This window comes from Astyanax mexicanus, chromosome 10 (assembly GCF_023375975.1).
Source record: "Astyanax mexicanus isolate ESR-SI-001 chromosome 10, AstMex3_surface, whole genome shotgun sequence".
NCBI lineage: Eukaryota > Metazoa > Chordata > Actinopteri > Characiformes > Acestrorhamphidae > Astyanax > Astyanax mexicanus.
In genome coordinates, this window is record NC_064417.1 from 43,275,179 (window position 1) to 43,302,603 (window position 27,425).

A 27,425-nucleotide genomic window follows, 5' to 3' on the forward strand; every position below is an offset into this window, starting at 1 on the left:
TAGCAATGCATGATAATGTGTAATAATGTGTGTTCAAATTCTGCTTTCAAGGATCTGCTGCAGCACACCACACCATTACCAGGGAGTTGCTGGGTGTGACTCTCTAGATAAGGCTCGAGGAAGAGAGTGTGTGCGGCCAGACTAAGCTAATTAGACTGTTGGGGTCATATTGCAATAAAGCACTCTTATGTAGTGTAGTGTGATAAGTTTGCCTTATCTAGAACAGCGGCGCTGTACATGTGAGAGTGATTGCAACATTATTATTGATGCAATTAAAAGAGGATAGCTGTAAAACTGTGTGCATTGTTTTATTTATTTACTTTTAAGTTTTTTATACATATAAGAGAAGATTGGCTTTGTTTTCTTGTCTTTGGCAATAAAAGTCAATGCCACCATTGCAATATCCTTCCAGCTGAAATTAAACAACAAAAAAGTAAAAAGATGAAAAGAAAGATGCATAAAAAAAGAGTTACAAAGTGGTGCATTTCTAAAAGGGGCCAAAATCAACTAAGGTGTGCACATTTAAGCCTACCTTCAATGAACCAACCAACCAGTGAAAAACTAAATACATAAAAATAAATAAAATATAATCTAAACTCTAAACTTAGCTAAAATAAGTAAGAGAGAAGAAAAATCACTAATGCATTAAGAGAAGATATGTTATGTGTGGCATAAATTCTTTATGTGTCAAGAAATAGTGTTTGGAGTCTAAAATGTATGCTGAAAAATTGCATTGTGAATATAGATTTTAGCAAGAAAAAATATTACATTAATCAGATAAAACTTATTTTTGTTTTGCTTGCATACATCATGGAATGCAAACAACACATTTTACATTTCTGTCAAAAACAGGCCAGAAAGAAAACCTTTGTACGAGGTAAGCTCGTTTTCTTACGAATTAAGTTTCTATTCCTGCTGCCTCTTGCTTTAAGAGGCTATAAACAACCACAAGGAAGTGAAAATGAAATTGAGCTCAGCGTGGCCTGCACTGAGCGGTTTCATCACACCCGTATTCAGACAGGTCCCGCCTCCTGCTCGCCGAGCTTCTTATGAAAACCGTGGCTGTGGCGAATATATAAAAACTGTTTAACCAATCACAGCGCAGGACTTTATATGCTGTATCCAATGACCGCACAGGAGTCGGAATACGGGTGGGCAGTGGAACGCCCTCTATCTTTTTGAGACGAGCAGTTCGGTTCATTTTACCGAAACGATTCTTTCAACCTGTCTGATTCAAACATTTGATTCACAAATCAAACGAACTTGACTCTTTCCTAATTCATGTTCAGTGACATTTAGCAAAGCTAGCTAATTCAGTGTCTGCTATGCTTGCATACTAGATGTAACTGTAAGTTTAAAATAAAAATGCAATGCATAAAAAATAATATATAAGATATATAATCCATTTGGCTGAAAAAAGTGAAAAGAAAAAAATATATGAACAGAGACATGAATATGATAAAAGTCAAGTATGAAATATGAACTTTTTTATTTTTTATTTTTTCATTATTTATTTTTATATATTATTTTTATAGCTATGTACTGCTTGTTTTGCTTGCAAAAATCATAAAATAATATATATTGAAAAAAATATATATATAAATTATAATATATATATATATATATATATATATATATATATGTATATATATATATATCAATACGTTAATAAAGTGTTGATTATGTAATAATAATAATAATAATAATAATAATAATAATAATAAAAATACAATTATACATTACATATAGGTTTACATATCTTGACATTTAATGTTTTGTTTTATTTTAGTTTATTTGACATCTTTAAGCGCATAACACATAAGCATCATAACACATAAACACCTAAACATCATAAACAAATAAGAAGACTCATTTGCATGTGAGAATCACTAGGCTGGATCGATTTGTAGGAAAGAGTCGGTTCAGTGATCCGTTGACTCGTTGGCGAGTCGCGAGTCGGTAGTCGCTACAGTGAGCGGAGCTGCGAGCTCAGACGGGAGGGGATTTCCACTGAACACTGTTTCCTTTACTTGTTTTGCTTTCGATCTGGACCTGAAGTCGCTGTAATTTAAAGTTTTTCTTTGTATCTGCACGTAGAAAATAAAGCACAGCTCGGTCGCGTTCTGGACGACTTTACTTACCCGTAACCGAGGCTGAATTTCCACAGATTGCACAGGTAAACACATTTCCGCGTTTCTTATATTGGGCTGATTATTGTGTAGCTGTGCGGGTTAGCAGCAGCAGCAGCAGCAGGAGGGCTGTGTGGAGGAGCGCAGAAGCGAAAGTGCGGGAGAGTTTTAGTCCAGTCTGGATCTGGGAATGTTTATTTTCACTTTTGAAATGAGTTGACAGTGTGGGGGGGGTGGGGTGGGAAAGAGAAAGACGTGGACGGGGTAGTTTAAGTTCGGGGCAGCTGACAGGTTCAGGACCAGAGAGCGGCTCGACTGGTGGAGAGAGAGACAGTCAGAGAGAGAGAGAGAGACAGACAGAGAGAGAGAGAGAGAGAGTATTGCTAAATCAATTGCCATTTACAGAGCACTGGAAATAATGCTGGTAACGGACGAGAGCGTAAGTCACATCTGCAGCTTGACCAAAACACTCACCACTCACCACAGCATGTGTAACTTTTTTCTTTATTTACCTCTCTCTCTCTCTCTCTCTCTCTCTCTGCCGCTCTCACTCTATGTCTCTTTGCCTCTCTCTTTCTTTATCTCTCTGCCTCTCTCTCTCTCTCTCTCTCTCTCTCTCTCTCTCTTTCTCTCTCTCTTTCTCTCTGTCTGTCAGTTTAATTTAATTTATTGGCATGACCATATTTAATTAATTAGTTAAATAATTTATTGATTGTTAATTGATTAATTGAAAAAAAGCAACAACAACAATATATCAGTTAACATCAGTGCATACCTAAACGGTTTATATAAACATAAACATTTTTCTAAGGTTAATTATACATAAATTACTATTGTAATTGACTGTTTGGATGTCTGTGTAGAGATTATATTAAAGCTATATAATCTATATGATTATCTCTTTATTACACTCTTACTCTCCTTCAGTCTGTGACACTCCTGACTCTCTCTCTCTGTCTCTCACTCTCTTTGTAAACAGCTCATTCATGTTTTTTCTTATTGTGGAAACATGACTGTAAATATTTTACGGGTAAAATCCTCATGTCATACAAATGACAATTAACATTTTCATAACTTGTATTATAAAATTATTGCAAACTTATTGTAATTTAAAATACAAAATAATTAATTTTGGTATGGTCAGATTAATGCAAATAATATTTACAGATCAAATGAAGACATGTATGAGTAGTGTAGGATATCCTAAAAATAACAATATCTCACATGTCTCCTAAAAATACTTTGTTTTATTTAGAAGGTTAAAGGTTGTTTAAACCTCTCAAATTATTCTGAAATTTGTCTCAAGGTTCAAAGGGTTAACATTTTGTTCTAGAAATTGTCAGAACTAGTTCTATAGAATATAAAAAAAATAATTAAAGCATTTAAATTGTTAAAATTGATGAAATTTTAAAACAGAATTAGAAAGTTGTAGAAGCAAATAATATACCTTAGCAAAAAGTGTTATCTCCAACACTAACCCAGCACGCCGCTGTAAATAAGATCACATGATCACGCATTTACACGCTGTACTGTCATGCTCTCAGGATGTTCAGTATATGTTACCGGTACTTAAGAACTTCATGAGTTAAGTTAAGTTAAGTGAAGGAGAGAGTGCTGTATAGTCTCTAAGGGGTGTACTCACTTTTGTTGTCGGTGGTTTAGACATTAATGGCTGTATTTTGACTGGCTGTATTTATTTAGTTATTCTGAGGGAAGAATACATTTACTCTGTTATATAGGCTGCACACAGACTACTTTTCATATTTTTTTACAAGTGTCATTTTATCAGTGTTATCCCAGAAATTATATATATATATATATATATATATATATATATATATATATATATATATATATATATATATATATATCAGGATGCAGAGATGTGTAGTAAGAGCTGTGGAAGGAGGAGGAGCAGGAGGTCAAACCAGAGCAGAAAGCAGAAGCTCAGCCCAGCCTCCTGTTTCAGTGTGAGCAGAGCAGCAGAGCACTTATCCCTGTATAGTTTTAAATCATTCTAGCAGTCTGTCTCTGGCCAGAGTGGAAAGTGCATTGTTCGGCTGGACCACTCAGATGATTTAGATACACACACTACTCTACTGTCTGTAACATAAACTGATATTTTGTGTACATAGCAAAAGCCAGCTGGTCATTTTTCTCACAACAACAGTCCCTATATTATAACATCTCAGTAATTACTAAATAATAGCAGTATAACATACCAAATGTATGGCATATATTATAAAACATGGATTTTTTTATATGCAAATGTATTTAAAATTGAGCATTTTCAAATATGGGTCAGATAGTCAACATATAAAAACAACATATAAAACATATAAAGCAATATGTTGATTTATGTCTGAAATGCGTGTAAAAATGTCTAATGTCAAAATGACATAAACTTTACTGTAGGATGAAAAACGCTATTCTATAGTATATCGTATACAATATACTGTATTGTGACACAGAAATATCATGACATTAAAAATCCATATCGTGATAATAGGGCTGTTCTGTCTTAAAAGTAGTCTATTATTTACTGTGAAGCTTTAGGTGTATTTATTGTATAATTGTTTTAGTTTGCAGTTTATATGCATGCACTAAATATTCTGCAATATTATTTGCTGCATCATATTATTTTATGCTGTATTATTTATTTTGACACATTATGATTATCCTGTTATACTATTATACTATATTCCTGAAATGAATTAATTATTTTAGTTTTCCTATATCGCCAAGTATATCGTTATCCCAAAAATACCCGGAATTCTTAAGTCAGTGTATTTCTAAATGTTATATTAATAAAATGTATAAATAATATGGAGAATAACTGTAAAATTAAAAGTGTATCAAAATAATAATAATAATAATAATAATAATAATAATAATAATAATATTATTATTAACGATAAAAAAAAAATAATAATAATAATAATAAGAGACGTGGGAAAGAGTAAGCATGTATAAGCATGTGTGTACTTTTGTTGTGTACTTGAATCTTGCCACATGCATGTGCATTTATCTATTTATCTACCATTCAAAAATATATGTATAATCAAAATGTGATGCATGTGATATGTGATACAAAACTCTTTACATATATGCCCATATATCTGATTTCTGTATTGGAATCCATAGTAGTTATTGATTAATTAAATTTGAGATTATTAGGCCTAACTCAATATCAATCCTGTGTGGTGGGAATAAGATTGGAATGTTTTTACTTTGGTAATTACATAGTTATATATATACATAGTTTTATCTGCAAAAACAACACAGAGCTGCATTACAGTGTTCTGTTAGGATCGTTGAATTTGAGTATGAATGAACAGCATGAGAGGCCTATTGTAAACACTTTACACGGCTCACCTGCTGCAGTGTATAGAGCTGTAGAGTGAGTCAGTGTGTTTTATTGTTTTGCGTTTCATAAGTTCCTGCAAGGCTCTGATTAAAAGGTGGTCATACAGGCTCTAACTGCTCGCAGGACGGCCTGCCTGTTTCACCAACAACAACAACTGAGAGATGCAGGCAAATCACAGGGAAATATGTTCTTAAAACATTTGTTTATGTTGATCTCAAATAAGAAATTATGATGTACACAGTACACAATAAGTGTATAAAAGTATATTATGGATATTGTTACACTGTAGTGAAAAAAAAACGCTTGGTATTTATTGTCTGTAGATAAATATGAACATGATGGCACCATGCCTAGTGCCAGGTTGGGCCTGAGGAGCTTCCCAACAGTGGAGATGATGTTATGATGTGTGCCATTGATCATCCAATATATAATATACCTCCCTAAAGCTTTTGTCACTAAATGCAATCAAATCATCACAGCAATGCTCCAAGATCTGCTAGATACCTTTTTCCATAGGCTGCAGATCCAGTGACCCCAACAAAAGTAGAATAAATGATTTTGTTTAATACACTATATTTGAAGTGGAGTGGTGATAGTCCTTCATCATGACCTCATGAATGCAGTACATTTTTTACAACAATGCTCCAAAGTGAAGGAGTATGTGTTAATTGGAAAGTATTGAATAAGACAGTTTAACAAACACCAGTTTAACAAAATCAGGATAAATATTTTTTAATATCTTCAAATTAAAAAGAAACCATAAACAGGAAGGTGTCCCAATACTTTTGTCCATGTAATCTACTGCATAAATGGTGTGATTCAGTTCAAATTTGAACTGAAATTTGCTAAAATAGGATCAGTATTCCCAAATAAATGTTTTTTGTTAGTGGTCAACTGCTTTATAAGGGATTAGTTTCATGCTTGTTTCCTGTACAAAATGCAGGAATCTGTAGCCTGTAGTAGAGCTGTATCTGTCTGAGGATGACACAGTCCAGATCACTCTTTGTGTATGTGTGTGTGTGTGTGTGTGTATGTGTGTTTCCCTCTCTTATTCAGTCTTTCTGTTCTCTCTCCTCTCACAGGCCAGTATGCCCGTGGAGAGAATGCGCATGCGGCCATGGCTGGAGGAACAGATAAACTCGTGTAAAATACCAGGGCTCAAGTGGGTCAACAGGGTGGGTAAACTGCTGAGTCATATAAACATACTGTAAATATGCATACAGTATATCTCAACACTGTTAACTGCACACACACACATGCCACAAAAAAATACATGCACTGTATGTAGGCCTGTCACAATAATGGAATTTTTATGGAGAATATATTGTGTGAGAAAAATTGGCAATAAATAATATTACTGTCTTTTTAAGGCAATTTTTACACCACTGACACAATGATAAAATAAACACATAACAATGCATTTACACTCTTCCAAAGAGCAGCTTTTAATTATAAATAATATTCAGACACTGAGACTTGAAAATACAAAATATATACAAATCCTAAATTAGGCCTGTCATTATAACTGTTTTTGTTTGGACAATATACTATCCCAAAAAGAATTGTGCTAAAAAATGTTATTAACTTTTTTGGACCATTTTATGCTACTGATATAATGGTAATATGTATATATAAACAGAAATGTTGATTTGAGATTAAAATAAATGCTATAATAAAATAAAAAGCTTAGCAAACTATATAGATAAAGTGTCAGTATTATTTATTACACAAAACATACAGCATGCTGTTTATTTAAATAGTGAATATTTAACTCTGTATCTTAGTAATAAATATTTTTAAATAATAAACATAAGACAAGCGCACTAGTGGGATTTCAATGCACTGGATTGTGTTGAAATAAAAAAAAAAGCATCATAATAAATTTTTTTTTAAATAAATCGTACACAGATAGTAACTTGTGTAGCAAGTATGATATTATGATATTATCTTTTTTTATATCTTGTACAATATATTGTCCAGCCCTAATAAAATGCAAGTTCGTAAAGCACTTAACTTTAATATTCAGACACTTGAACTGGAATATATAAACCAGTTAATATCCTAAATAAATGATAAAAACCAATGCTTTTAAACTGGTATGGTAAACATCTGGTACTGGTACTTTTAAAAGTTGACATACCAGCAATTTTATATCAGTGGGGTCTCCTTGCTAAGAAAAAAACAATGGACAGTATTGAGGTCAGAAAGAAATTATTCAGGCCATGTCCATAAATTCGTACGATAAAACGATAATGTATTAATTGGGACAGGTTTATCTTAAATTAATATATTAAAATTAAAATAAAATAAAGAAATGCTGTTTTAACCAGAGTCAGCATACCAACTTACTTATGTTAGCACACTCTCCTCGCTAAAGCAATCCTAATGTGTTGAAATTGCTGCATAAATGAATGAAATTATGTCTATATATTGTATGATAAATCAGAAACATGATGATGTGTGGGACGTGAGTCGTTTTTGAACTTTGTACACATGCAGGAGAAGAGAATATTTCAGATTCCGTGGATGCACGCTGCACGGCACGGCTGGGACGTGGAGAAAGACGCACCTCTCTTTCGAAACTGGGCCATCCACACAGGTACAACACACAGCAACACATTTACACTTTTTTTAAACAACCTGTCACTCATCTGTCACACAGTTTTGAGTGACTGTAAATGATGCACAAACTTATTTGCCTCTCACACATGATCTCTCTCTCTCTCTCTTTCACACACACACTTTCTCACTGACACGTACAAAATGTGCAAGCAAAATATCAAATGCACATACACTTAAACCTACACTATTGGCTTTCTTCACATTTAAATTTGCATTTACTTGATTCACACATTTATATAGTCCTTGATCTCATTCTTATATGCATCTTATATGCAGGCAAATATCAGCCAGGGGTGGACAAGCCTGACCCAAAAACATGGAAAGCGAACTTCCGCTGTGCGATGAACTCTCTGCCTGACATTGAAGAGGTGAAAGATAAGAGCATCAAAAAAGGAACTAATGCCTTCAGAGTTTATAAGATGCTGTCAGCGTCTGAGAGACAATCAAAGAGAGGTCAGTGTCTGTCTCAAACACAGCCGTAAACAAACACACACACACAGAGTCTGCAGGTCAATTGATTGGCTATCGATTGGAAAGTTCACTGCTGTAATTAAATAATTTAAAAAGCATTTGCCAACATTTTGTACTACTATATATAAAACTGATATCACCACCAGTACTTCTACTATTTTTGTTCCTACCACTACCCTTGTTACCCCTGTAACCACCACTATTACTACTACTACTACTACTACTACTATTATGCTTGTTACCTATACCATTTTTTCTACACCTGTTACGTACCACTACTACTATTACTTCTAAAACTACTAGTGTTAGGACCACTACTACTATAGGAGGAGTAGTAGTATAAACAATAATGTAATCTTGCATAAATCTTGCAAAAAAAAAATCATCTTTTGTAATCAAATTGACCAACATAATCAATCAATCTGGTGTAACACAAATAAACAGCTCAATTCCCGATAATCAAAATAACTGACAGAATCTTGCATATTCAAAATAAAAGACAGAATCTTGTATAATCCAAAATTATTTTCTTGCATAATCAAAATACCCAGGCTTATCTTGCATAGTTTAAATAATCAATGTAATCTTGCATAATTGCTTTATCCAACATAATTTACGTAATATGACTAACCAATTGAATATTGCATAGCAGGCTGATGTAATTTAGCTTAATTTAAATATCATCATGTGTCATGTGACTTGTTACCCTTGTTACCACCATTATATTACTACTCCTATTTGTTTTACCTATACCACTTCTCTTTACACCTGTTATGTACCAAGACTACTACTACTACTACTACCAAATCTACTAGTGTTAGGGCCACTACTACTATTTCTACTACTGTTAGTACTAGGAGTGGTAGTATAAACAATAACAAAATCTTGCAAAACTAATTCAAATTAACCAACATAATCTTGTGTAATAAAAATAAACAGCTTAATTTCTAATAATCAATAAAATAAACAAAATCTTGTGTAAACGGAAAAAAATCAAGTTTATCTTGCATCATCAAAATACCCAGCCTGATATTGTGGAATTTAAATAATCAATGTAATCTTTTATAATCGAATTATCCAACTAATTTACACAATATGTCTAACCAACTGAATATTGCATAGCAGAAATGGCTGATGTAATTTAGCTTAATCTGAATATCTAGCGCAGGCTTGCATAATTAAAATAACCAACGTTAGCTTGTGGAATTGAGTAAAACTAAATAATCTTGACGATTATTATTATTATATTTTTTTTTTATTTAAATGTACTACAGGATATATAGTCATGTGTCTTGTTACCCTTGTAACCCCCAATATTACTACTACTACTACTACTTTTGTGACCTATACCACTTCTTTCTACACCTGTTACATACCACGACTACTATTACTACTAAAACTAAGTGTTAGGACCACTACTTATATTTCTACCACTGTTAGTAATAAGGGTAGTTGTATAATTAATAATAATACATTTATTTACAAAGAACAATTTGTAAATTAACACAAAAATACAGTAAAATACAGGATAAAACAAATGTAAAGAAGAAGGTCACAAAATAACATGTATATGAAGTATAATGTACTGAGCTCTTTCCTGAGACCTGTAGTTTAATTTATAAATCCCTTTTTCTTAGGAAAGAAGAGGTTAGATAAGGAACCAAAGATAAAGGTAAGATCCTGACATTTGATACATCACTCTCCTACACTCTCAGCTTTGTTTACGGCAGCAAGTCAGTTCGGTTACCCTCTCATACAGAGAATATTATCTTCTAAAGTGCTCTCATTAGTCGTAAAGAGCAGGGGTTTTAAGCAGAGTGTTTGTCCTTCAGGAAGAGCAGCCGTGCCCTGTGTCCTCTGCCTGGGAGAGCACCAACGGCTATGCCATGAGCACAGTGGGAGCAGGAGCCGTCACAGTCAAGCAGGAAGCAGACCAACCAGCGGCCACAGGTACAGCTAAACGATGCACCCTCAGCATAGACGCATTCATGCATGACCAAAAACACAGTCATGCACACCCCCCTCCTGGTCGGATCGCTGCAGAATGAGCATTTCTCTATTGGAAGGCTGCTCTGGTTCTGGCTGGGAGCTCTCCTGTTCAGACTTGTCGACGATTTTCTAGTTTTTCAGCTTGACGTAGCTCCACCCAGGCCAGACATGCAAACTATTTCATTTCATTTCAGTGGAATTCTATTTGTGTAGCGCTGTTTCACATGGCAGCTGTGCAGACATCTGGATCCACACTCTCAAACTAAAGGAGCTTCTGATCTTTTCTGTTTTTTTTTTTGGAGTGATGCAATGGAAGGACCACTTTTGTTTCCCTAAAGAAGTGGGTGTTCGTAAGTTTAAAAAGTGAAGAATCTATATATCATTACACCTTTAAATGATTCTTCACACTCACAGATCTCTGTTGTGGTTTTACTCAAAGAATAATTAAAGCATCCTTTATTTGTAAGACTGCAGACTATTAATTAGCAAGTGAAGGAATTAGCACTGGTGAAGAAAAAACATTGTGAGTTTAGGGCAATCAATCAATCAATCAATCAATAATTCATTTAAATCAACATTTAAAACCACTAACTAGGGTCAAATTTTATATTTCTGTTGATACAATATAATTATTGTATCAATATGAACAATGCAAAAGCCTTATATAATGCCCAAAACAGACTTTATATGGATATTCTCTTTTAAGTAATGCATCCAGCAATGGACATCAGTTTTTAATAATCAAATGAACAAAATTACCCATCATAATCTTGCATAAGTAAAAAGAAAAAAAGATTAAAATCTTGTTTAATTGAATTGAAAACAGATTATTTTAATATATAATAAACAGATTAATCTTGCATAATTGGAAAGTCTAATCATCTAATCGTCTAATTATCTAATGTAAGCTTGCATAATGAAAATAACCTAAAGTATCTTGTGTAACAAAAATAACTGACATAATTTTGCGTATCTAACTAACCATTGTAATCTTGACCCAAATAATATAGCAGATTATCCTTTTTTTTTAAACATACTACAGCATGTATAGTCATGTGACTCTAGTGCAACATCCATTATGTGACATAGAAGCAATATGGAGGAGAACTCAAAGAGTGAGCCAACTGAGCAACCTTGTACCTAAGAAAAATGCAGTCTTAGTCTGTTTTATATATCATTGATTATTCCTTAATCAGAATCAAGGTAAAATGTTAAATTAATCGTGATACTGTTAGGATGCACGACATATCGCCCTGCACTGATTCCACCTCTGTTCATCATATTTTTGTATAGCACATTTGGGTCATTTTCTTAGTTCTTAGCGATTAAAAGATTTGATTGGGTGGTACTAGAAAGTTCAGCTCTGCTCATTGTTATAGAAGTGGGGCAAATGACATGGCTACTCCAACCCGCTCCAAACCATTATGCCCAAACGGGTTATTTTAGGCTTGTTTTCAGCAGCGTGACTCACCCTGTGCTAGAAGATTCCCGGGCTGATAAAACACAAAGACGTTATTCTTTGCAGTTTTCCTTATTTTATCTTTTATCTTTTTTATCTTTAATGAGTTGTATTAGTGTGTACTATTTTGCAGTTTATTATTCAGAAACAGATACATTACTGATACATTATCTACTATCATTTCCAGTATGTTCCAATAAATGTAAACACACTGTTCACACACAGTTTATGGAAGTGCAGCCTGGCACTCTGGTCAGTTTAACCATGGCTGGTGCACAGCCACCATTTATGGTGTCTAATGTTTATAAGAAGATAATGTGGGAAGTAGGATTGAAACCTGTTGCTTTAGTCCTCAAAGGATACCCACTTCTGCATTTATCCAGTATGATGTTTACCATTAATTATAATTTCATTCAAATGCAACCTCAATTCCCAAAACACTGTGTGAAATGTAACTAAAATTTTATGCAACGATTAGCAAAAATTAAAGACGCATATTCTTTTCTCAAACCTCATGCAGCCCTGGATCAAAAAAAGCTGTTATTTAGTACTGGAAATTACTGCATAGGCTCAGAAGCACTTCCAGAGATCACCGTCTTTCTGTGAAAAGAGAGTTACTGCCATCAAGTTCAACCATTTTTCATGAAATGGTAAAACACTCACTTTTAGCATATGTAACCGTGTATGTGTTCTATGTTCTACTGTGAATAAAATGTGGGTCAATTAGATATTAATTTATATCTATTTGTTACCTCTTCTTTATTACCTCTTCTTAAAAAACAGCAAACTGTTAAAAATTCTGAACTGCAAAAAATTCAGACCCTGAAATTAGAATAGGTATATTTCTAGAATACCATAAAAAATCAAACATGAATAAATTAAAAACACTGTTTTAAACAGAGATAACATCACAGATTATTCACATTATTTTTGCTGTCTCGTTAAGAAAATCATAATTGACGATCTTGAGCCCAGCAAAAGTTTCATATAGCTCTGGAAAAAATTAAGAGATCGCTTCAGTGGATGAACATTCTATAAACTATGGGCAAGATTGCTCCCAAATTCCAAATAAAAATATTGTCATTTAGAGCATGTATTTGCAGAAAATGAGAAATGGCTGAAATAACAAAAAAGTTATTCAGACCTCAAATAATGCAAAGAAAACAAGGTTCATGTTAATAAAGATTTAAGAGTTCCGAAATATTATTAATCCAGTATTTGGTGGAATAATCTTGGTTTTTAATCACAGTTTTCATGCATCTTGGCATGTTCTCCTCCACCAGTCTTACACACTGCTTTTGGATAACTTTATGCCACACCTGGTGCAAAAATTCAAGAGATTTGGCAAAATTAAAAAACTTATAATTTTTAAGTGGTCTCTTATTTTTTTCTAGAGCTGTGTATTGTACAATAAGTTGATAATGTAGTTTTTGAGACAAATCTAAGTGATCTCTAATATGCCGGAAAAAGTAAATATTTTAAAAGACAGTTTATTACAATACAAGAAAATATTGTCACAGTACCCACCCCAAACTACTCTATCCTCCTAACTGCATACTTGGTCTCTCTCTGGGAGAAAACAATAGAATGAAATCATATTGTAGCAGAATGATTAGTTTCACTGATATATATCAACACTCAAAACAGATCTATGCCTGTTTGCCCTCAAGACATGATCTACCAGGAAATGGTTTAACACTGCAATTATTCCCATCATTGTCCTTCCCGCAACTCTTATAGAGGTATGCCAGTCTGACCTAGAGTGAGGAATTCTGTGTCAGCCTCCGCACCAGTCTTCCAAAAACTCCGTTCTGCATATATGCACACACACACACACACACACACATTTTAAACACATCTTTATTCCCACACTCATCTTTATTCAGGCCTACAATTTAAAACACACAATTAAAAGAACCAAATCATTTCAAATGCACATCACACTCACACTCACACACATACGTACAAGCAAAAACACACACATGTGCATTGTCAGTTCCCTCTTGTGTGTTCTTCATATTCACTCTCTATTCCTCGTTTCTATTCCACAGAAATGGGCGGTCGCAGCCCCTCAGAAGACCACCTGATCATCCCAGATGTGTGTCAGACCATCGAGGTAATGACAGAGAACGAGGAGCAAGCCGTGAGCTCCAGCCACCCCTACCCTCTCCAGATCTCTCCAGTGTCCTCATATGGAGGTGTGTCTCACTTCCTCTCTGTCTTTAAGCAAATCTGCTACCATGTTAAATATTATTACATACAGCTCTGTAGAAAAAAGAGATCACTTAAAAAAGATGAGTTTCTTTGATTTTACCAAATTGAAAACCTCTAAAATATATAATCAAGAGGAAGATGGATGATCACTAGCCATCAGACCAAGTTGAACTGCTTGAATTTTTGCACCAGAAGTGACATAAAGTTATCCAAAAGCAGTGTGTAAGACTTGTGGAGGAAAACATGCCAAGATGCATGAAAAAAACAGAATTATTCAACCAAATATTTATTTCTGAACTCTTAAAACTTTATCATTATGAACTTGTTTTCTCATTTTGTGCAAATAAATGCTCTAAATGACAATAATTTTATTTGTTGTTTTTTTTAATAAATGTTGTCCATAGTTTATAGAATAAAACAACAATGTTCAGAGAAACTGATTCTGAAAGTGAAGTGGTCTGAATTTTTTCCAGAGCTGTAAAATAAATACCGCCAGGTAATTGTTGACTATTTAATTTCATAAATTGTTAGCATCAATGGCTTTTTGCATCAGATCACTTTTATTAAAGTGACAGTTTTCGGTAAGAATGTGTAATTGCACCAAACATGCTAAAAAAGTGCATGCATTGTAGTGCAGTGTCCTTTCAGAGTGAATAATGTGGGAATTTTGGTGAGAAATCTGTTTTCCTCTCTTTTAACTCACTGTACCCCAATTAATACTGGTGCTTCAGCTATACTGGGAAAGGTCTTGGATGCCAAAAGTGTCTTGGCAAGACAGACTTGTGTACACTGTTATAACGTGGCACAATACGTGTCTGACCACTTCCTGTTGTAGTTTTAGTGATATGATTTGTATCTGCTATAAATATATATAGGCTGTGATTACATTTGTATCCAAATATAATTCCTGATACTGATAACACATGAAGTGACCACATATATACAGGGGATACTATGATTCTGAAAATACTCAATATCTACAGCTGTATGTAGTGTAGCCATATTTCAGCAGTTAGTTAGGCGCTATGTGTGATGCTATGTAGTGTATTGTTTCACCTACAATATTATTTCTTTAATCAGGACTATTAAATATAATGGGTGGGAATCACAATACATTGCCTATGGTAACAATGATATTACAATACTCTTATTCTAGGCTACTCAATACATCACAAGATAATTCTCTTTAATTCTTACTGAATAGGATAAAATACTTCTAAATAAGCAAATACCAGGAATTATAGATTTATTGGTGTCAGTGTCACAGAATTTGATAACCAGTGGAGTAATGAAACAGTAACTTTAGTAAGTCAAATTTGAGGTGCCTACGTTTTAATAAAATATGTATATTTGATCTTACATATTGATGTATAGCAAAAATAAACATGTATTATATATTGCAGTAACAATACTATGTCCCACCTCATATTGAATACGAGACATGATACACAACAATTTAGCCTTAGCAGCAATATGTCTTTTTAGCCCTTCCTACAATGGATTTGAAACTCTACAAAACATCAGTACCAACAGTACCATTGATTCAACATATCAGCTTCTTCTATTGGTCCTCAGATCCCTGATGTTTTATCATTATTTTATACTCTGCCAATGTTGCTTTGCCCTTATTTAGCATTCTGGGTCAAACCTCAGTTTTTTATAGTGGCAGAAATTAATAGTTTTGGTTTAGGTTAAAATATTCCCTGTGCTGCTAAACAAGCTGGTTAAGCAGTTTGACTCTTTCCCAACACATTATATTCTATCATTTGAGTTTGATGGTTTAGCTGCTTTTATCAGTGTGACCAAGGTGGTTGACCAGTTTCCAGTTTGGTTAAGCTGGGCAAATTGTGTGTAAAACAACTGTTTCTTAAATTGAACTAGCTAATGCCACTTCACCACACTGATGAAGCATCATGGTTTGTGCAGTAGTTTATATATCACAGAGGACCCTTTTTTAGCGATCTATAGTGCACTGTTTAATTGTGCAGCTATAGGAATGGACTGACTGTTGTCTAGATTTGTTTCAGTCAGTGGAGCTCCTGTGTTTTCCGGTGCCAAAAAAGCAACAGAAATGTACCTGAACACACCTTACTTCCATACTACCACGCCCATCATTGTAGATGTATTGCTTAACACAGTTTTAACAGCACAGATGCAAGGCATGAAAATAGACTGTTGAGGGGGTGTAAGGTAACAAAGAGCATTATGACACACTTTCGCAGGGTGTACAATAGGGCCCTTAATGTAATAAAGCTATTTATTTCTGCCATTGAAGTTCCAAATATTGACATAACGAAGATTGCAGAATGAGGTTCAACTGTAGTAATCTATGGCTGCCATAGCCGAAATGTTGCTTGTTTGTTTGACATGAAACAGCTCTCAGTACATCTAAGGTAACACGGTTTTATTGTGAGGTGCCTAGCTCAGAAAACAGGATTGAGCAAGCTATCCAGATTTGTTTTTTCCTTTACTTCATCACATGCAGGCACATTAGAGTTATACCGCCCGTATCTGGATATCTCCACCCACTACCTTTGACCAGCAGCGGTTGGCTTATTGCTCTGATACTGACGGGACAGGTTCTACAGGTCTTGTTGTCAGCAGTAGGGTTAGCTTTTTGAGCTAATGGGAACAGTCTGGTGGAGGGGTTGCATACAAGGACCTATGCTACTGGTTTATACTCTCCTGTTGGTCTATTGCTTTCACAAGTTAGCAATAGCATTAGCTTTTTGAGCTAATGTAGAACAGTCCACTGGTTAATACTCTTCTGTTGGTCTGTTATTTTCACCAGGTAACAATAGCATTAGCTTTTTGAGCTAATGTAGAACAGGCAACTAGTTAATACTTTTCTTTTGGTCTGTTATTTTCACCAGTTAGCAATAGCATTATCTTTCTGAGCTAATGTAGAACAGTCCCCTGGTTAATACTCTTCTGTTGGTCTGTTATTTTCACCAGGTAACAATAGCATAGCTTTCTGAGCTAATGTAGAGCACAGTCCACTGGTTTACACTCTCCTGTTGTTCTGTTTTTTTCACCAGTTAGCAATAGCATTAGCTTTCTGAGCTATTGTAAAACAGTACACTAGTTAGTACTCTCCTGTTGTTCTGTTATTGTTACCTATTGTAATTATATACCCTTTACATTTCTTTTGTATTAATGTTAAAGGTTACACACAGCTAAACTAGGTGGAATGTGTGGAAAATGTCTATATTATAGAGTCAGTATGCCTTTTTGATATCATATTGATTCAAAGGTGATAAAATAATCCAATTTGAGTGAGAGCTTAGTAATTACAGTCCTGTTCAATCCATAATATCATCACTTGCTTGTTTGCTGTGTTGTTATTGTTATTGGTTGTGGTGCCTTTGATTTTGCCTTGTATGGTTGGTGTTTCAGTTTATACTAGTTGTGTTAGTTGTGTTGTGTACGTAGTTGCTTGGACAAAATACACATATTTATTTCAGTCAAATACATTTAAATTACTGGCCGAAAGCCAAATGACAAACATGTTAGCTAGCTACCTCAGCAGTGCAATTTTAGTCATAAATGTACCTGAGGAAGGCAGCCAGTAAAACATCTCTATCCTAGCTCTGTACAGCTTGTATCTTTCAACTGGATAATAACCAGTTTTTAAAGACATAGAAACTGAGTAAACTAATACTAAGTTTGATAAGTGATGCTAAACATTCTTTTTAGGTTTCATATGTGCAAGCAAAATTTAACTTAAAAAAAATGAACTTAAACCTGCCGTTTCTCTGACCTTCCTGACAGCAGGAGCTGCTACCACTGCTTTACAAAATCCTAACATTAGAGGATACAATTATAATTTAGCTTAAATGAATGAGGCCCATTGATAATTAAGAAATACTACGGTGCACACTTTTGTGAAGTATGGTTTGGATCTTTGATCTCTGTGCTTCCCCATTCATAACAGCTTATTTTCTTTAAAAGCACATTTCCAGTACATTCTGAACAGTTGACAGCCAATATCAAAGAACTTTGGTTTGTTCAAAATACAGAGTTTATTACGTAGGAACATGGGAGAAACAATGTCTTGCAGTAAATGTTTTGCAGGAAATTCTGATTATTTACAGTGGAAATGCTGCATTCAGTCTCAAGCCATTGTTCTGTCGAAATAACTGAGATTCCCCACAGACCCTCGTTTGCATGTGTGACTCACGTTTTCAGTAATAGTGCGTTGGTCTACAATGTGTACAAGGGTTAACTTCATTCTGGCTGGCTGTGCTCTAACCAAGGTCAATGGCTCTGTGTTTATTGCTGTGGCTGTACCTCTGTACTGAAGCTGGGCCTAGCATCGGCACATCAGAGAGGACGGAGTTAATGTGTAATCCTCGTCGTTTTACACTTTTCTTGAAGGGAAATTTTTCAGAGCTGTGACTGATCTGAGCAAATCACTTTAAAGTTATCTGCTTGTGAACGCAGGCTGACACACAGCCCTATCGCTTTTTGGCAACCTGTTGTTAACCACAGGCTTAAAACGAAAAGTCCCGGCAGGTGTGTATTTTTAATGAGTAGCAGTCTTTCTCTTCTAAGAAAGCCCTGGAGTTTTGAGGGAGGGGAGTGTGTGTGTGTGTGTGTGTGTGTGTGTGTGTGTGTTGTTCAGTGCTTTACTCGAGTGCACCGTGGTGGCGTTGTTCATGATTAATCCGAGCAGTGATCTCTGTGCCAAATTTGAGCAAGTTGTTTGAGTGTCTCGTTCACTTTACCTGAAAAAACACAACATGCAGAAGTACTTCCATATGTGCCCTTAGTCATGTGCTTACTGTATCTTACACTCTTAAAAATAAGGTGATCTACAAGAAAGAAAGAAGAGCACATTATATATAGCCTTTGTGATTTATATGGGCTCAGAATTGTTTTGATTAAATAATTTGGTTTTGGATTTTATTCAACTGCAGAATGAACCCAGTATGTTTTATGTTTTGTCAGGTAATTTGTTAATGTACATCCATTCTTCCAAAACACAAATATGTCAGAATGTGTGCGACAGTATGGACATGCCTTTGCAGCATGTGTTCTTAAAACATTGAAAAATGCATGGAAATCCGTGGAAAAACTGCTGGTTGCTGCTTGTTAGAATGATCCAGTAGATACAGATTGTGTACCAAATCATTATTACAATCATATGTTAACATTACCTGTTACCTGTTTTTTTAAGTATTTAATGTATTAAATGAAGGAATAGGTGTATGTTAGGAAAATAAATGAAGTGGTGAATTGTACTCATACTGTCTGAAATTAAATACACTATGTTTTTGAGGGCATCTAAACTGCCCAAACTAGGAATGCACTATATAATGAGGACAAAATTGGCATTGCTCTTTTTTCTGCAATATACATTGTGATATTAAAAATGAGCAGATTTCTCCAAAGTGCTGTGATACTAATGTAACAGTCTGTAAGTTTTTGGGGAGAATGTGCAATTGTACCAAGCATGCTATAAAAAATCTGAATTTGGGGTTCTGATATCCCCATGCTCACAGTAGCGCTAGTATCAGCACCATAAGCAGCAATGAGGTTGCTCAGAAAAATGTTAAGGCTTGAATCTGTTCTGGGGCCTACCAGACACCCTGTGTTTTTTTAGAATTAATATACTGTATCTGGCTTTGCAGAAATGCTAGAAGAAGCACAATGATGCCATGTCTTAGAATAGTTTGTTGACTCTCCGCATAAAAATACTAGTTTTTTTTATATATTTTTATCTTAATCTTCTTAAGTACTACTGCTTTAACAATGCAGCCTGTAAAACCAAAAAAGGAGATGATGTAGAAAAATAAACAGATTTGGGTTGATTTAATATGTCGTGGGACAGTAAAAATGTCCCTTTTTATTGTGCAGCAAAAAAACAAAGAATGTTTGACAAAATTTGCCTTTGATTTTGTACAACCTGTTCTGATTTGGGGTTGTAAATGAATATCAGTTCAATAAAAAGATTAGGTTTTCTATATGAAGATAAGCAAGATTATCTCTGTTTAACTAGTGAGAGTGAGCACTTGAGGTGTGATACATAGAGCAGTTGTTGGCACTTTATCAAGGGATCATGACTAAGCTGAGGCTTACAGTCGGTGTGGAATTTTTTTTGCACTTTCCACCTGGAGAGATACAAGTTTGCTCTGTTGTGGGTGAGCTAGTTTTTCACCCGTTGCTTACATTCTTTTTTTTTCTTTTTTCATTCACCCTCTTTTTTTGTCCCCATAACCTGTCTATCGGGAAATCCCTGAGTAATCAGTCTCTTTTTTGTCTTTCTCTCTCTCTGTCTCTCCCATTCTTTCTCTCTCTCTTCTTGTGTGCACAGAGAGTGACACTGACAGTGTGCAGAGTGAAGAAGACACAGAAAAGGTAAGTACAGGGTTTAACAAAGCAAAGTAAGCTTCAGAAAGCTCAACATTGGCTAAAGTATGAGTGTGCCAGTGGCTCTAACCCAATAAAATGAGCCTGATTTATGGTAACAGTGTTGCAAGAAAGCGATTAAATAAATACTCCCCTGCCCCTTTAAGACTACGTCAGAACAGTGCCCAGAATCCACACTCAGCTCGCTGGCTGCTTCCTGTAATGCTTAGAGGCACGTGTTTGCATCTGTTTAAAGCCAAGAAGGACTGACTTCTGATCAGTGGTGTTATTTGCTAGCACTGCTCTGACACTACAATAACTTTTACAAAGCTGATCCAAGATTTGCACTAAGTAACTGGATCTAAAAGGCCTCAAACACACAGTACTGTGCTGAATTCCTCTCTCTGAACTCACAGAACAGCCTCTTTTCACTTTTCAGAGCTCTCTCTTTTCAGGGTCTGTCATATGTTTTGTACTGAGTAATACTGTAAAAGCCAGGCATGTTTTGCAGGGATGTAGTCGTACCCACTTCTCGTTTTGGTTTAGAAAGTTTAGGAACTCAAACCACACAGTGGAGTTTCTAAAGGCTCTGTAGATGCCAGCATACACAAGCTCTGGCTCAACCCCCATTTTCAGTTCCCATCCTTTTGATTTATGAGGCAAAGCAATCGTAAAAAAAAGAAGAGGAGAGGGAAAAATGATAATGTGATGACGTTAATAATGTAACCTTTGCTGGAAATGTGCTTGAAAATGCGTCAAGGCCTCTAATGCATCTTTTTTTTAATGCCTTTTTAGATTAGAGGTTACAGAGTATTCAGTCCTGCGCTTGATGGTTATAAGCAAAACCTCTGTGGTTCACCAGACACTGAAATTTAACTGTTAGCTCAGCGATTGACTGGTTTCACCAAAGTAGGTGTTCCTAAAAGGGCACATTTTGATATGATGTTGTGAGTATTTTGAGTATGATGATGCATTGTAAGAATGCAGGCTAAACAGATTTGTTTCTTAGATGATATTTGTTGAGATGACTGTGCTTACGGTCATTGGCATTAATCAGATCAGATGTATGTGTCTTGACACTGTGATATTTTATTGCTCTGTGATATATATTGAAATATTAAATGAATACATACATTTTCAATACAATCCTATTAATGATGTTAAATTTAATAAATAGAGGGATAAAGAGAGGTTGGAAAATAAACATGTCACAGAGATACACAGTGTCAATGATGTGAAGCATCGTTACTTCATAGCTATCAGTCCTGCTAAATGTGAATTTGTGAGAGAGTAAATGAGATTTCAACTAAACAACCAAGTGAGCTAGGTAGCTAGCTAGTTAATCAGTTAGTTAGTTACTTAGTTAGTTACTTCATTAGTTAATCTCTTAGCTGGTTACTTAGTAAGTTACTTTGTTAGTTACTTATTTAGTTAGTTAGTTAGTTAGTTAGTTAGTTAGTTATTTAGTTAGTTACTTAGTTAGTTAGAAGCCAGGTTCACAAGGTGCTTCTCATTCCAATACTAGAAATCTATCAGAATATTGGAAGCAGGCCCTATTACAGGAATGTTAGACGATTTAAGGCTGCACAATCTATTACTTGGGCATCATCAAAATGTGCACAAGCTCAATAGTTATGTCACAAAACATGCAATGAACATGATGGACTGAACCACAATATTGAGGCTTATAAATATATTCCCGACATAAAGACAAAAATCCATTAAAAAAATCGAAAGAAATCCAGAACAGGAAAAAATATATATATTTCTGAAAAACAAAACAGATTTCGTAGAACCATAGCAAGGTTATACAAATCCACATCTTAATTGAAAATTTACAGTAGCACCATTTTAACTTTTTTATGACATGTTTTCCAAAGAGATGTTATACATGATTATTCAGTCTTTGATTAGTGGACTGCATTACAAGTTTAATGACTGACATCTGGAGACATTTAGTGGAGAATTCTTTGTAATATTGCAGTTATATCACAGACAGTTATCGTGCAGCCCTAATATGAGTTGTAAAAGCAGTCCAAATTAGAAGTATAAGTGTAGTGGCCTTTGGTTTGGTAGGTACAGAATTACATGTAAGGCCACAGGTTCAGGGTTGCACTGTGAATGGCAAAGAGCTGAATGTTTTATGGCCTCACCCGCTTTTGTGTCATTCATCACAATCATTTTACACTTGATTTACAAGCATTGCGGAAGTAGGTTTAAATGTGCAGTTAGCTGCAGCGGGGTGATAGGGTCCTGGTGAACCTGTAATAAATTACCAGGGTTGAAGGAAGTGCTGCTTGGAAAGACTGTCTGTCAGTTTGTGTGCTATTAACTGTGTTAGAGGAAAGGAGGTGTGAGTGTGAAAGTGTGTACAAAAGGTGTGAAAGAGTATATATATATATATATATATATATATATATAGAAGCAATAGTAGTACAGTTCCCCTGGACAGTAGAGTTACTCTAATGATATATTTATGCCTAACTTTAGTCATACTGTGTGTGTGTGTGTGTGCGCACGCGCATGTATGAGTGTGTGTGCGCGCGCGTGCTTGTGTTTATGTGTGTAAACGAGAGATAAAGAAAGACAGAGAGAGAGAGAGAGAGAGAGAGAGAGGGCGAGCAGGCAGTAGTGTGAGGTTTCTCTGCATTCCTGTAAGCAGATGAATCATGCACAGTTCAACAGAAGGAAGAGAAGTTTACTCCAACGTGGCAAAAACAGTAAAGAACACCCCCGAGGTCTCCGCTACTGAACACGGCTATCCCACAACTCTTACAGGCAGCACCTAATATGTATTAAAACATGATTTTTTAACAGAAAAGCTCTCACTGATGTCTGTCTGAAAGACATGCAGAATTAACACTCAAAACTGAGGCAGTTACACTGGAGAAAATTCCACTGGGTGAAATGAAACAATAAATGTCCAGTATTTATTTAAATAATGTAATGATACACTCGCAACAACCCCATAATAATATCAGTAATGCTCACTGGATTTCAAGGAATAGTTCAGTAGTAAAATCAACTAAACATGATTTATCAACAACAGATGCAGTTTATCAACCAAGACGTTTGCTTATATATATTTTTTTTTGTTAAGCAATCAATACTAACAAACACTGCACTTAGACTCATCTTTGTAAATACATACCAACAGATGTGTCTCAGCCTGCTCAGAATGCATCCAGATCTTCATTTGTTTCACCAAGACAAATCAATGTGTGTTAGAAATTTGTATGAATTATTTTTAATAATAAAAGAAAAATACTCTTCGGAGTGGTGGAGCTGTATTCTAATGCATGTTTTAAGATGAGATTCCAGCAGCATTAGCCTAGCGTCTTTCACTGTACATTAAGAAGATTGATATTATGTATATAATACAAATGTATATTATAAAACCTATATTACTTTTTGTTATGCTGAAGTCTGCCTCTCTCTCTCTCTCACACACACACACACACACATCTCTTTCCTCACATCCATTTTTGAAGGTGGAATATTGAGCTACACTAGCATTTCTTTCCTCCATTAAATCATTCTGTTAGACTCATCAATTTTTCTGTTTGTTTGTTTGCTTGTTTGTTTGTTTTTTACTTATTACGTAAAAAAGGCAAATACAAAATACAGGGACATTTTACTATTTAAAAAAAGAAAAAAATCATAATGTTAATTAAGATTAAATTAAGATGAATACACAGAGATTAATACAGTTAATGTTTAAGCGACTGACACAACTAATATAAACATAATTTAATGTTGCTAATCCACTACTGATTCTTTTATTTACATTTAAATGTCCATTATTAAAAGCATAGTCTTATAGAGAAGAAAAAGTGTGATTAAATGCAATTAATCACAGAATTCATCGATTAACACCACTATATAAATTGCAGAAATATTTCTGTCTAAGTCACTGGAGGTTACTGGAGTTTGTGCCTGCATATGTGGATATTGGTAATGAATCCAATTGAACGTTTTGTTCTCTGTTCCACAGCATGTCCGATCTACATGGGGATTGAACCCTGTGGACAGCTCTGGGATGAGGACATCTTTACCCAGCATGTCCACTTTCATCAGCCCGACCAAGCCCAACTTCAGGATCACCACCGTCCGAGACTCCTCTTCTCTTTCTCTTCATGGCCCCCACAGCAGCGGGGCATCATGGACCATTCTGAACCCTTCGCCTCGTCCTGTTTCACACCCCCCGGGGCCGTCCGGCCAGCCTCCAATCGGCGAGAAACGGGCCAGCGTCATCATGAAGACATCGGACGTCTCCAAGTCTGTCAAGAGCTGCTGAGTAAGGCTGTGGTTCTGGAGTCCTGAGCCTGAGGCTTGTCTGGACTTTAAAACAGAGCAGAGACCTGGGCAGCGATACGTTGCCCCCCAGTCGAGGATCTCACAGCCGACATAAACTGTTCTAAAGGATGTCTGGCTGGCTGAGAGGATTGTTATAGCCATAAATGAGGATGTATGTCCTAATATCCAGGGCAGTGTGCATTCTCCTAATGCAACTCTAGGCCTTAAATTCAGGGAGAGGTACATTGGTATTGTACAGTACAGTACAGCAGAGTACAGTACACTGATGCTGATCTCAAAACTGCCATTATCAGGGGTGTTTCCATCTCTTGTGGAATCTGTATATAGAGGAATAGTGGAGAGTCACCTTATAGCACCTTATAGAAAAGCACTGAATGAGGTAACCTGTGGCCTTTTTTCTCCTCCGTAACCCCAGGACCTCGGAGGAGGAGCTTTCTTTGTCAATCAGTGGCTCGGCAACCAAAGATTGCACTCGACAACTCAAGATAACTCTCTAAATAAGCCATAGGCCGATCTGTCTTCGGGTCTAAAAGGGAATTTTATTTTTAAGGTGGATTTTTTTCCTTCTTTTTTTGTGAACAACAGAACGCACTTATTTCATGCTGTTTCTTTTTCTTAATGCATCAATGTTATGCTTTCTACTGTATGTGTGAACACAAATGTACATAAAGAAATTTTGCTCAACAGTGCTGTGAAAAGTATTTGCCCCCCGGGATGGTTTTCTGCATTTTTCGGACATGTATGTATTCTCTGTATATTAAACAGAGAAAAGAAAAAAATGAACGCATCCTTTGTTCGTAAAGGCAAATCAGGCAAATCAAACTAGGCTTCCGTAATTATAAAATTTATTTTATATTTTACCGACTTTTCGGATTTAGTAGGCTCTGTTGCTACTATTGAATGTTTGGCTTAAAAAGATGACACTTTGCACATATTTTTATATTTTTACTTTTCTTTGTGGACCATTTTAATGTAATGTAATTACTTGAGTGCTTTGCGTTCTTTCCCTGTTTTCCTGAAATTTTCTTTTGCTTGCAGAATAGCCTTAAAAAAGTGCAGATTTGAGTCAGTGAAGTCATAATGCAATACAGCAAAACACAAACAGCCCTAAAAAGAAGCCTAAAACTTCATCAGTTCTTAATATTAAGCAGGTTCTTGTCATCTGACGTATGTCCAATAAACTATGTCTTCATGATATTGGGAAAAAATGGCAGTTCTGTGATATAATGCCAGCGGTGTGTTGATGGCATTTTCTTCCCACATTATTCTTAGGGCCTTATTTTGCCGATCTTTAGACGAGCCACCAACCGCGCACTGTGCAGCTTGATTTAGAGCATGTCAGTATGCCTTTGCTATCGTAACAACAGGAAAAGTATGCCTTGTGCAGCTTGGTGCTAATCTTTGAAAATACTTTTATCTGCTTTTGCAAATTAACCCTTTATTTTAGTTAAATAAAGTGTTACTAGGGTTAGTTACTACTGCTCAAAAATCATTTTTTTATGAAAACATGATTCAGAAAAAAATGTTCATACTTACCTTTCTTTCCTTCCAACGCGTGAAATGTATGCTGAGCCAAGACTTAAGATCTTCTTATAGTACGCACAAATTATCCATAGAACTGGGTAGAGTTGAATGATAGTGGCAGTTTCTTCTTTTTTTTACTTCAAATGATCACATTTGTATTTTAATGCACACACAATACACACACACAACACACCGCCTATGAAACTATCGTCTTTTTTATTTTAACTTATAGCAAAAAACACCAAAAAAATGATCTCAGTGTGAATATAGAAATTGTATACAAATGTTAAATATGTAAATGCAGAAAATCAGACGGGTGGCAGGAACTTTCCCACGTCGCTGCATGTTTGTGGCTCTGTATGGAAGTGTGTGTTTTCCTGTGTGAATGTGTCTCTACACGCATTCATGGGCTTCTCAATCCTGTGGATCACTGAATATCTAATCTATAAGATCATGTTATGTAAAGAAATGATCTCCTGACAATAAATGTTAAACACTGCTTGTTTTGGAACAACATGCTGTGAGTTAAAGTCACTCAGCGGGCATCTTTCCAATACCACTGTGCATTGCAAAAGAGGGACCAAAATACTAAAAAACAAAGGGAAAACGACTATTTCAAAAACATATATTAAATATATGATGAATTCTGACAAACATCTTATAAATAGTTTGTAATATTTGCCTCAATAATGCAAAAAAGACCCATGCTTTTTTAGCTTGTTCTGGCTACTGCACTTGCACAGATCTCCAGATCAAGGGGGGCTTCCCTACTAACTAACCGACTAGAACTGTAAGATAAATATATTTAAATCGCTATCATGATAAATACATATAAAGAACTTATATTGTAATATTGTGAACAGCAAACTCAAATTGTATTATTTGCATGGAGCAACAGGAGGAGCTCTTCACTCCACAGACTGTGCTCATAACTGCTCATACGGTGAAGTGAGGTAGAGAGAGGTCCACAGTGACATGACAC

The 27,425-nt window shown here is 35.3% G+C and overlaps 1 protein-coding gene across 2 annotated transcripts; it reads left to right on the top strand.

Moving 5' to 3' along the window:
• The first annotated feature begins 1,955 nt into the window (after positions 1-1,955).
• On the top strand, positions 1,956-26,942 carry irf2 (interferon regulatory factor 2). 2 transcript variants are annotated; one of them, XM_007247473.4, is made up of 9 exons: positions 1,956-2,176; positions 6,579-6,671; positions 7,996-8,095; positions 8,395-8,571; positions 10,227-10,261; positions 10,422-10,539; positions 14,089-14,235; positions 20,568-20,611; positions 24,597-26,942. In XM_007247473.4, the coding sequence occupies exons 2-9, from the start codon at positions 6,585-6,587 to the stop codon at positions 24,897-24,899; spliced, it is 1,011 nt and encodes a 336-aa protein (XP_007247535.2). In that variant the 5' UTR covers positions 1,956-2,176; positions 6,579-6,584; the 3' UTR covers positions 24,900-26,942. The 2 variants fall into 2 exon arrangements, with proteins under 2 accessions (XP_007247535.2, XP_007247534.2); XM_007247472.4 differs by lacking the exon at positions 1,956-2,176 and adding an exon at positions 2,438-2,568.
• The last annotated feature ends 483 nt before the right edge of the window (positions 26,943-27,425 follow it).